Source organism: Hyperolius riggenbachi, chromosome 2, assembly GCF_040937935.1.
Source record: "Hyperolius riggenbachi isolate aHypRig1 chromosome 2, aHypRig1.pri, whole genome shotgun sequence".
Classification (NCBI taxonomy): domain Eukaryota; kingdom Metazoa; phylum Chordata; class Amphibia; order Anura; family Hyperoliidae; genus Hyperolius; species Hyperolius riggenbachi.
Window position 1 is genome coordinate 251,568,503 of NC_090647.1, and position 12,116 is coordinate 251,580,618.

Consider the following 12,116-nt stretch of genomic DNA (forward strand, 5'->3'; position numbering starts at 1 on the left):
CCAGTTGCTTCAATGTAAATGCATGTAGAAGATTCCTCCCATCTACCTTATCCCTGAGGGTGCATACTTTTCATGGGAGTGATCTTTTTAAAATGTCTTAGTAAGTGTTCCCAGATGTATACTTTTGTGATACTGTAGTATGTGGTTGGGAACTGCTGGCATATTCTGTACAATGTTACCACACTGCCTGGACGCAGACTGCATAAAGTTTCCTGTGTTAAGGACTACAAGGATAAGCCTAATTTGGAAAGTTATCTGTGTACGCTTACTGGATGAATTTTACAAAGGGATATATATATAGTCTATTGTGAGAAGGAATATTCCTCTAATCATTCAGCTCGGTGGAATGGGAAGGGATAGCAAATCATTAATATAAAGGAAAGATCTGTACACACTTTTAATAATGAATGCCTATAAGGGTCATTCTGGGAATAATCACTGTATGGAGGCAGTACCTAGCAGCCTGTTCTGTGCTATAATGAATGAAGGGGGAGGATGAGAAAGGTGTGTCTCATTGCAGGGTCTACAGTAGAAGAGCCATAAAGGTCCATTATTAATGGCGATCAGCATGATGGATCACAACAACATTCTAAATAGTGTCAAAGGTCACCTCTACTCACACCAGGCAAACACTAAAATTGTTTTGCATTTATTTCCAGTAATAAGAATGAGTATCGTATATTCCGGCGTATAAGACGACCCGACAACTTTTCCAGTTAAAATATAGAGTTTGGGATATACTCGCCGTATAAGACTACCCCTCTTCCAACGCACACCAAATAAAAATTTTAAAAAATCATATACTGGTGCTATGAATGAAAAGATACTGATGCTGTACTGTATGTGGTACCTAGTATATAACAGTATATAGGCGATTAACTGGTTGGATTGGTCAACGCTCCCTAAGCTCAGCTAAGTTCAGCTCTCCTTGTCTTTCTGTTTATCAGAGCGGTATGGAAGAATAGATTGTGCTGTGCCCATAAAACACGCCTCTTTCACCCTTCTTGCCCACCCTTGTATACTATTACCTCCTCCTCTGCCTTTTCGATCTCGCAGGTGTGCCTGCGTCACTTCGCTACAGTTCTCAGCAGCGAGATCTGAGAGGTGGTAACAGGATAGGGCATATCCCCCGGCATCTATGACACCCGGCGTATAAGATGACCCCCGACTTTTCAGAAGATTTTCAAGGGTTAAAAAGTAGTCTTATACGCCAGAATATACAGTATATAGTACCAGTGGCATAGCAATAGGGGTTGCGACCACACCAGGGCCCTGAACCAGAGGGGCCCTCCCATCAGCCATCTTATTAGCTATGCATTGGTGCTATGCTGGTAATGAACACCTCTATATGTGCATTGCATAGCAATAATCCTAAACAAATGGTTTCCTTACTCTGATTACACCTCTCTGTATAGTATTAAATAATAGAAGCAGAAGTATGTGATAAGGAACTGACCATTCATTTTCTGTTAGATTAGATTTAGAACTAAAGGATCATGAGGGAAGCACAGCACTGTGGCTGGCAGTTCAGTATATCACAGTGTCCTCTGATCAGTCGGTGAATCCTTTTGATGATGCCCCTGTGGTGAATGGAACTTCATTCGATGAGAATAGCTTTGCAGCAAGACTTATCAAAAGAGGCAGCAACACGGATGCTCCTGACACCGTAACAGGTAAACACAAGAGGTTTGTATTCTTTATTGCCTCGTGTGCTGTGTAGTTCTAATCCATGCAGTCTCTGCTTTCTTCCTGTGACACTGCTTGTACTTGTTACATTTGTAATTTGCACTTCTTATTACTAATTATATAGTGGTACATAACATGATTACTGTTATTATTCTCAAGCTTTATGTATGAATTACAATTTCTGGATTTTATAGACTGGATTTTCCTATCCATAAAATCCATACCCCATATCCATAAAAAGAAATCTAAAAATACAGTTGACAGGATTTCTTGGCATGAATTTTTAGGCCTGGGATCGACTAGCAGCTCTTTTCTAAGCACTTGTGATTTGAAAATCTCTTTCTAATGCAATGTTATGGGTGATTTAAAAAAAAAAATCCTATCCCTCAAGTGGGAATCACACACATAGCATCGCATTAGCAAGAGCTTTTCAAATCACAAAGCGCTTTCAAAAGGGTTAGAAAAGTGTTCCTAGTAGGTTCCAGGCCTTTGGTTTTTGAATGCTCTTAATAAAAAAAATCTTAATGTAATGAAATAAAAAAACAAAACAAACAAACAAGGAGGCTCCTTCAATCATGTTGAGTAGTTACGGTATATTAAATGAACATTAATGTTTTTAGTGCAGTCAGGTGGGGACTAGTTGACAGGAGCAGCATGAGACTGAGGCTCCATAGCTTTGTATGGTAGAGGGCAGTACTAGGCAAGAAGCTGTGGCAGGTAAAGGGATATTAGCTGGATCTCTGCTGAGATTTGCTCTAATATGTAATGGAGCACTGTGCCAAGGTGGTGAATAATTAATATCAGGTACATAGCGACTGTTTACCACATCTTGCTATTACATGACCAGCATTAGCAGTGGTTCTCTCTGTACCCTCTTAGGAGTGTAATTGCTGTGAGCCTGACTAGAATCTACCACCATGATGTGGGAATAATTAGCTGCACAATGCAAAAAAAGTCCAAATTATATAAATACAGTCTGCGCTATGGATACAATATAAATATAAATGACGTGGTGCGCAATCAATAGTAATGCTGCCCATATACAAAGTAATCGTTAGAAGAGAGACTGCGCTCCTAAACTAGGATAATCGTAAAGTTCAGTTCAACTGTCACCAAATAACTTGTCTCCAGTCAAAACCGTATCCGTTAAAGTTCCGTTCCAGGATGTCAGATAACTCCACGAATTCCAGTTTACACGTCATGTAAGAGAGAAGAAAGAGCACATAGCGTAATCCAATTACTATTCAGTGCCCATCACCTCTCCAGTGCAACTCTGTGCAACACAAATTCCAACACCTCGTGCAATGACACACTCCCCCCAGTGCGTCCGCACTCACCTCGAGAGCCTCCCTTCGATCCGGAGGTAAAGATATATCACATGGGGGGTAAGCACAATCACTGATCATCAGTTCATCTCATAGATTTCTAGGACTTAAAATGCTCCATATAGTGTAAAAACGTTTTATTAAAGGAAAGCGTATAAAAAATTGCACTCACAAAAGCAGAGGTTCAAACAGCGTGTATCAAGATCTTTGCGGTCCCGGACAGCCGCCAGTACACATGCCGTCTTGCTTCCTGGTGCCACCTACAGTTGCCGATCACGTGATGCGTAGCTCCGCCCTACGCGTTTCGTCATAACATGACTCAGGGGCTGACGCAATGCCGCATACCGGCTCCTAAAAAAAACCCCGCAACACCTCCCAGCCGAAAAATGGGATGTAGCGACCCTTAAAAAGTACAGAAAGGAGGGTATAGTCCCAAAAAAACTAAGGTGGGATGTCACTCCAGATGATGGGGAAGATACTGAGGAAAACACCATAGAATGGGAAGAATATTTTACTAAAAGTGGTTTGGGTTTGATCGATTTGTTGATTAAAAGGAAGACGGGCAGACTGAACCGGTTGGGTTCAGAAATTGAGGGTATTAGAACTAAAATAGAACCCTATAAAAACACCGAACAATATATTGCCCGCACTAGAAAAATTCAAGAGAATCTAATGACTGGGGAAAAAAATATAATTGCAGATAAACAAAGAAAATTTGCTCGGGATAATGAGGCTCATAAGAAAAAATTAGCATATAAATGGCAACCAATTGTCCAGAAGCGACTCTCTGATAAGGCCAAAAATGGGCAGCAAGAGATTACTTCTGGACAAGTACAGCCGACAGACCAAACGAGTGCCGTGGGTAGTGGTGCTTGTGGAGGAGGAACTATACCGGTTCAGGATGTACGAAATACAGCCCCAGTAAGAAATGTTGCACTGGAGAGGTGATGGGCACTGAATAGTAATTGCATTACGCTATGTGCTCTTTCTTCTCTTACATGACGTGTAAACTGGAATTCGTGGAGTTATCTGACATCCTGGAACGGAACTTTAACGGATACGGTTTTGACTGGAGACAAGTTATTTGGTGACAGTTGAACTGAACTTTACGATTATCCTAGTTTAGGAGCGCAGTCTCTCTTCTAACAATGCAAAAAAAGTATTGAAAACTAGCACTATTCAAATGACTGGCAGCAAAGGTGTCACTTTCTGCTAAAAACACTCTGAATTTTTATGTTTATATGCCCATAAAAACAAGGTTCTCAACCTGGGAAAAACCGTTTGCCATTAATTCTTGCAGTATATAGAGCGTAACAGAAAACACTGTTTTTTCTCTAGCACAGTGGAATTTCCCTTTAACGCTCCGAGTTGTTTATGTTTCCATGATTCAGTTTTGTGCTGCACCAGCATACAAAGAGAAAATAGAACTTGAGCCTGTGCAGGTTCTCAATACTTGTCACCTGGTGATCATCCTAGGTATCAGTTTTAGGAGCAGTTGCTGCAGATTCACACTACTTAACCACTTGATGACCCAGCCTTTACCCCCCCCCCCCCTTAAGGACCAGCGCTGTTTTAGCTGATCTGTGCTGGGTGGGCTGTGCCCCCAGCACAGATCAAACACCAGGCAGAGCGACCAGATCGCCCCCCGTTTTTCCCCACTAGAGGGATGATGTGCTGGGGGGGTCTGATCGCTCCTGGGTGTTGCGGGGGGGGGGGCACCTCAAAGCCCCCCTCCGCGGCGAAATTCCCCCCCCCTCCCTCCCTTCCCCGGAGATCCGAGGCTGCACAGGAACGGATCTGTCCTGTGCAGCCTCTAACAGTCTCCTATCTGTCATGTGACAGCGATCCCCGGCCGCTGATTGGCCGGGGATCGCTGATCTGGTACAACGCTGCTACTGTTAGCAGCGTTGTACGAATGTAAACAAAGCTGATTATTTCCGCTTGTGTTTACATTTAGCCTGCGAGCCGCGATCGGCGGCCTGCAGGCTATTCACGGAGCCCCCCGCCGTGAATTGACAGGAAGCAGCCGCTTCCTGATTAATTAGCCTGCAGCCGGCGACGTAGAACTGCGTCGCTGGTCCTGCAGCTGCCACTTTGCCGAGGCGCGCTATGAGTGCGCGGTCAGCAAGTGGTTAAAGAGTTCTGTTCTGTGGAGAGGAGAGGTACTGAACAGTAGCAGTTGTACATGTTGACTACTGATATTCATGTGTTGTGTGTATATGCACAGCTGCATGATAACAATTATAGTGTAAATAAGCTCCCAATTTAATGATGATCTGATCATTTCAGTGTACACTAAACTGTAAAGCTAGAAGAGGAACCCTGAACATAATTTCTGCATCTGCTGGCTTTTAAATCCATTCATTCCTGCCGGCCTTTGATGCCAATTACTGGTTGTGGTTACACTGTAGCTTTTATGAATGGACTATACATAATGGTGTTTACAGGGAGCAATTTTTCATTCATTAGACAGTATGCAGTATTGTTCAGTATTCTCTGCAGGGCGAGGCACAAAACTCATGATCACTATACAAATAAATAAGAAAAATGAATACATACTTGTTAAACAGAACAAATTATTTCTGCTTCCCTGAAATCATCTACTGTGGACAGATATTTAATCAGTTCCTACTTATTATCCTATTAGTGTTTTGTTTTTGTTTTTTTAGTTTTTTCATGTAATGTTTAAATGAGAGTTTCTCATCATGCGTCATATTCACAAATACTGTTATATTTGTTTTTTTAGGCAATTGTTTGCTACAAAGAGCTGCTGGGACAGGGAATGAAGCTGCTGCTCTGTTCCTGGCCACCCACGGGGCAAAGGTTAACCATAAAAACAAGTGGGTAAGTTAATGAAGACATGAGGGGGTTATTCTAAACACTATACCTAGACATACACAGTATTTTTTTTTTTACACCTGTAATGGTTGTTTGTGATATGTAATATGATTAACATAGATGGAATATTTTTAGCCAATTGCTGTTCTATTTCTCAACTGCAATGGAATGCCTCCAGCTTGCCCACCCATCTCCACCACAGGACAGAATGTGCAGCTCTGAAGAGAATCTAGACGCACATCTGTACAATGATTGTGGGTGAAGTGTTGCCCGAGGGAATCACAAAAAGCATTTTGGTGACATGTATGCACAGTCTGCACATAGCTAGAATGGTTGCCCTTATGAGTGCTGCCTGCCTATCACAGCACACTGTGATATGGAGGAATCCTGCACACATTGCTGGCAAGGAACACAATGCTAGCTAAATTGTAATACGTATGAATAGACACAATTGGGGAAGGTTAACAAACTGTACAGGGTATAAATAGTATCTGTTACAAGGAACACATTAAACAAACAAACACAGAACATTTATATTGCGCTTTTCTCCTGGCGGACTTAAAGCGCCAGAGCTGCAGCCACTAGGACGCGCTCTATAGGCAGTAGCAGTGTTAGAGAGACTTACCTAAGATCTCCTACTGAACAGGTGCTGGCTTACTGAACAGGCAGAGCCGAGATTCGAACCCTGGTCTCCTGTGTCAGAGGCAGAGCCCTTAACCAGTACACTATCCAGCCACTATACATTACTTGGTAGTGCTAAATATACATTTTCCTTATTAAAATAGAAGGTATTTGTAATTATTCAGCTTTAATTGGTAGTGTATTATGATGCCATTAGATAGTTTTCTGCGCACAAGTATGCTCTGCACATCTGATGCTTGCTGTAGTCTCAAAGGTTTGATAACGTGGTGCATTTATGCCTGTTTTGTTCAATTGCCTGGATTTTCAATGTGCTTTTTTTTTCTAGGGGGAGACGCCACTACACACAGCCTGTCGGCATGGGCTTCCCAACCTTACAGCAGAGCTGTTACAGCAAGGAGCCAACCCAAATATTCAAACGCTGCAAGCTATACCTGTTCCTAAGGGATCTCCAGCAACCAGTCCAAATTCCAGCACTTATTTACAAACTCCATTGCACATGGCAATAGCCTACAACCATCCTGATGTTGTGACTGTCATCTTAGAACAAAAGGGTGAGAGCTCCCTCACATGGTTAAAACAAGAATTGCACTTCATATTGTGTTCTCTGTAAGACTGGTACATTGTTACTTTTATTGTAAATGTAACAGGATTTGTTTTCCCTCTCTCTGCAAAGCTAATGCACTTCATGCAACAAATAACCTTCAAATCATTCCTGACTTCAGCCTGAAGGATTCCAGGGAACAAACTGTGCTGGCACTGGCTTTATGGACAGGTAAGATGGCCGTGCTTTTTATTTCTTTTATTTAAGGTACTTTTTCAAGCAAGCGTCTGACAGGATTGATACTGCTTTCTGTGCAACAGCTAGTAAAAGCAAGGTCTGCAGCATTTTTACTTTGATGCAGTGATACTTCTGAGAGGTAGATGGAGGAATGTGGGATTTAAAATACTATGTAATAATCAATATGTCTCACTGCTCTGTTATTATATATTTTTTAATGTATTTATTTATATAGCTCCAACATGTTCTGTAGCGTTGTGCATAGTACAAAACAAATAGTGGGGAGCATAGATGAGAAGTTCAAAACTGTACAGGCAGGGCATACAGCAATACACGTATAAATACTTACATAGTTGATGTGTAGATTGAGACGTCGCCAATGTAGATGATCATATGATAAAGTACAGAATAAACACGGGGGGGGGGGGGGGGTCCCTACAATCTAGAGGGTAGTGGGGTGGAGACAGTAGGGGAAGATACAAAAAGGTTAGTAGATGAGACAGTGAGCCTCCAATGCTAGCTATACACAATTACAAGTTTGTCTAAAAAGGTGTTTTGGAAGTACATTTAAAGGTTTCCAGGCTTGGAGCATAACAGACAGGCTGTTGGAGAGAGCTTAAAAGGAGAGGTGAGAAGTCCTTAATGCAGGCATGAGCGGAGGTGACCATGCTGGGTGACAAAAGAGTCTCATGGGAGGAGGGAAGGTTCTGGGCGGGATGGTGTCTACAGATTAATGAGGGAATGCATGCAGGTGCTTTTGTTTGTGTCTCTTTGTTGTACATCACCCATTACACCTTCTCTGTAGAAATGTAGATATTATCGATTCACTGTTTTTGTGTAAATTGTTTCCACAATAATGCAGTTTGAAACCTCTGAGGTTGTGGTGGGTCAGGAATAAAGGCAATCTGAAACTGGAGAACTCTTGAAAAGACAGAAGCACTTAAAAGCCTGTGACCCTAACACTATTCCATTGCTGCTGCTCTTAGCTTGATGTGCTGTAATATATTCTTGTAAAAACTTTAATGAAAAGGTTTGAAATAGAAGGGACAGCAGCCCTATGATGCTTTTGAAGCTACGGTACTTAAAACATTAATTCATATGGTTTATTCTTTAGGCATGCACACCATTGCTGCTCAGCTCCTTGGATCAGGAGCATCCATTAATGACACCATGTCCGATGGACAGACCTTGCTTCATATGGCAATAAGGAGGCAAGATAGTAAGAGTGCCCTCTTCTTACTGGAACACCAAGCCGATATAAACATTAGGTATGCTGCTCTTTGCTTATTATAGACCCCAAGAATGCATAAAAGTATTTGTTAGAACGTAAAGGCTTATGGCACGAAGGGCCTGAGCCCACTAACACAGTTGTGTCCGCTTCTGTCCACTTTTCAGCATATGTAACATTGATAAGTTGCTGAAAAGCTGACACAACTGCGTTAGTGGTCTCAGGCCCTTAAACATAAATGGCTTGAACTTTCATTTGGAAATTATATTGCATCATTTACTGCTGATGCATGCTCTGTGTGTTGTGTCCAGCAAGCAGATGCAAAAGTCAAGGTGTGGTGTGTGACATTGGAACAGCAGCTTCAGTTTTATCGTTTGAGGAATATCACATGGGCAATGAGAACTTTTTAACATAAATTCAGAAGAACCTGGCTTTATTTACAAAATTAAAAGAAAGTTTCTGCTGAAGTGTGTACACGATTGCAATTGTATAACCACTCTTCTGCCAATCTTACAACAAGGTTTACTATGGTCTGATCTGATTCAGGTGAGGGCTGCAAATATTTGCCTACTTATAAAACACCATTTTCTTAAATGGAGACTAAATTTGCAGGTTCATTAACCCTCCCTTGGTCAGAGAACCTTAGTGAATCTGGCCCTTTACCTCATAGTAGTTGACTTGTAATGGTTAAAAGGGCAAAGTAACTTGACATGTGATGTTGGATAAAGGGACAAACAACCTGATACGTAACGATTTCCAATCTTGTTTTAGGACGCAGGATGGAGAGACGGCTCTTCAGCTTGCTATTAAAAACCAGCTTCCCCTAGTGGTGGATGCAATATGCACAAGAGGAGCAGACATGTCTGTTACTGATGAACAGGGGAATCCTCCACTCTGGCTGGCACTGGATAATGAGCTGGAGGATATTGCCTCCACACTGGTAAGTAGGGGCTTTTTATTTTGTAGATTTTCAATAGTTAAAACTTCTGGGGCTTAATGCACAGCAGCTTTACCGGTACTAGTGCCAGGGAAGCAGCCATGCATTGCTTTACTAGTGCAATGTGCGGTACCCTGGCAACACACCTTTCTTACCTGGCGATAGTACGGGTAAAATTGCCATGCGCTGCCCGTGCCTGGCAAATGTACCATTACTTGGTGCGTCGGGCGCATGGTTTTGTATATCTTTTGTTGTTATTGAAACCTGAGTTTTGCCAGTACATACTGTATGTCACAAACCTGAATGGTTCAAGTCACACATATGATGAATAAATGCCTAAGGTCATCTTATCTTTCTCATGTGCTCAGTGTGTCCTCTGATCCAGCTGCAAACTGAACACAGGCCCTCGCCTATCTAACTTTGAGCATCACTACTCCCCGTTAGGGATGGTCGATGAGAAGCAAATAATTCCAGGCTGATGCACGTGTTTATACCAATTTTATGCACATAACTGTACAGTATGTGCAATGGAAGAGTTTCTGCAGAAGTAGCATTTGATTGGCCCATTTTGCAGCTATATGTACAAGTTGCTTGGCTGAGCCAAATGTCTATGAACTGTCACTGCCTGCCAGAGGAATTAAGGCAGCACAACAGTTGACTGGCAAAGACGGCATGTCTGTATTTGGTTTAAGTCAGAAATATAGCAGATGGCATCATTACATGATTGGCAGTAGGTTTCAAGATCTGTTTACCCTTGTAATATCTAGTCTACGGAAAGCATTTGATTTTTTTTTTCTACAAAAGGTATCATCCTGTGTGCCTTCCCTATATGGAAACTTTTTTTCAGGACACCCTTTGCCACACAGAAACCTAAATTTCAGGAAATAGGGAGTCACTGCCCAAGCACCCGGTTATGGTATTTTAAGAGTTCTGACTTCACTTGCCACATGCTGGTTCCAGGCGTGTGACACTAATAGAGCCAAGACCATTTTGACAGCTGGTTAGCTAACAAACTTTAAAAGTTAATAGAAATGATACTCCACATATTTTCTCTATAGGCTTCTTCCTTTATTTCCTCCGTTAGGTAAGGCATGGATGTGATGCAACATTCTGGGGACCCGGTCCAAGTGGATGTCTACAGACTCTTCTCCACAGAGCCATTGATGAAAACAAAGAGCAGGTCGCCTGTTTCCTTATTCGAAGGTTAGTTAAATTTGTTTTTTTTTTTGGAGGGGGGGGGGGGGGGTTGTATGCAGTTTACTGAGAGTAGCTTTTCCAATTAGTTATGATTGCATACTATGTGAAAACTACTTGCCATTTACTTACCTTTAGTGCAGTGAACAACAGCTGTGTATTAAATGCATGTCTTGATGTAGGATTAGTTATCTTTTGTAAGCTACATTTAAAGTGAACCTTTGGGAAATTAAACCCCAGAGGCTTCTCCGATCCTTGGAGACCACTGCTGCTCCTCAGGACCCTCTTTACATGCTGTACTCCTGTCCATTTACGAGCATAGCCGCACTACCCAGGCGCAGTGATTGCGTGCACGGTAGCACCGAACCACTCATGTCTGTCATTGCACTTGCGCTCGAACATGTAGGGGAGTGCATCCGCGTGAACCTTTTTGACAAGCCCTTGCCAAATAGGTTCGGAGAGCACCAGAGCTGGAACCGCAAGCTCGAGGGGGACCAGGTAAGCCTCCCTGTACACTATCTAACTTTTTTTAATGTTTTCGCTTTAGGTACCCTTTAAAGTAAACATTTTACTAGATAATCTTGCCCCAATGTGCTTTACAGCAGAACTCCTAAAAAATCTTTTATTTTGCACGGCAGAGGATTACAGCTCTCTATGGGGTTGACCCACTAATCACTATCGCGAGGTAAAGATCGGTTGGTAAAGGTTATGCATACACGCTGCCGGCAGCCTAGCGTGCACTAATAAGGTGCCTTGTAAATTGCATGCGTTAGTGCAGCACAGCCACCGCAATACTTGACTAGCGCGGCCACTACTACGTTAATTAACATAGTAGCGCTGCGCTAGTCAAGTGTCGCAGTGCTGCACTACCGCTTGTCATTTACCTTGCTCTAAACAGTGCAATAGTTATTAGCAAATCAAACCTTATGACTTCTCTTCATTACAGCGGCGTAGCAAAGGAGCTATGGGCCCCGGTGCAAGTTTTACATGGGGCCCCCAAGCACTCTATACATAACAATTGATACGGTGCACCAAAACCTGCCAAGGACAGCCACAGTGTCAGAGGTGTAAGAAGGGGATGGGAAACAGTTTGTTATTGATTACTACTATTTAAAGCATCTAAAGAAGTGATTATTACCAGCACAAGGCCAATAGAAAGCTAATATTGTGCTTGAGGGAGGGCCCCTCCGGGCCCCTCTGACCCAAGGGCCCCGATGCGGTCGCTACCTCTGCAACCTCCATTGCTACGCCACTGCTTCATTACCTATAATTCACTGCAGAAGGCAGGACCTGTGGTAAACATCAGGATGAGCTGAATATGACTCAGCCACCTAATCTTTCCATTTATTATTGGCGTTGAGTTCATAGTACAAAGACAACAGCAATTGCTTGACCTTTCTTATACACAATCTAAATAAGTAAAGGACTACATAAAGATTTGACAAGCATACCACAGCAATGCCATAGGAGGTATCCTACTGATTAGGA

At 42.4% G+C, this 12,116-nt stretch overlaps 1 protein-coding gene across 2 annotated transcripts in view; it reads left to right on the forward strand.

Annotated features, from left to right (window-relative positions):
* ANKFY1 (ankyrin repeat and FYVE domain containing 1) overlaps positions 1 to 12,116 on the forward strand; it is a 98,011-nt gene that overhangs the window by 70,419 nt on the left and 15,476 nt on the right. For both annotated transcript variants that reach the window (XM_068268503.1, XM_068268504.1), the window contains 7 exons: positions 1,474 to 1,673; positions 5,758 to 5,855; positions 6,817 to 7,042; positions 7,165 to 7,263; positions 8,384 to 8,537; positions 9,269 to 9,437; positions 10,519 to 10,637. In XM_068268503.1, the coding sequence (XP_068124604.1) occupies positions 1,474 to 1,673; positions 5,758 to 5,855; positions 6,817 to 7,042; positions 7,165 to 7,263; positions 8,384 to 8,537; positions 9,269 to 9,437; positions 10,519 to 10,637 (1,065 nt within the window). The remainder of the gene's footprint in view (positions 1 to 1,473; positions 1,674 to 5,757; positions 5,856 to 6,816; positions 7,043 to 7,164; positions 7,264 to 8,383; positions 8,538 to 9,268; positions 9,438 to 10,518; positions 10,638 to 12,116) is intronic.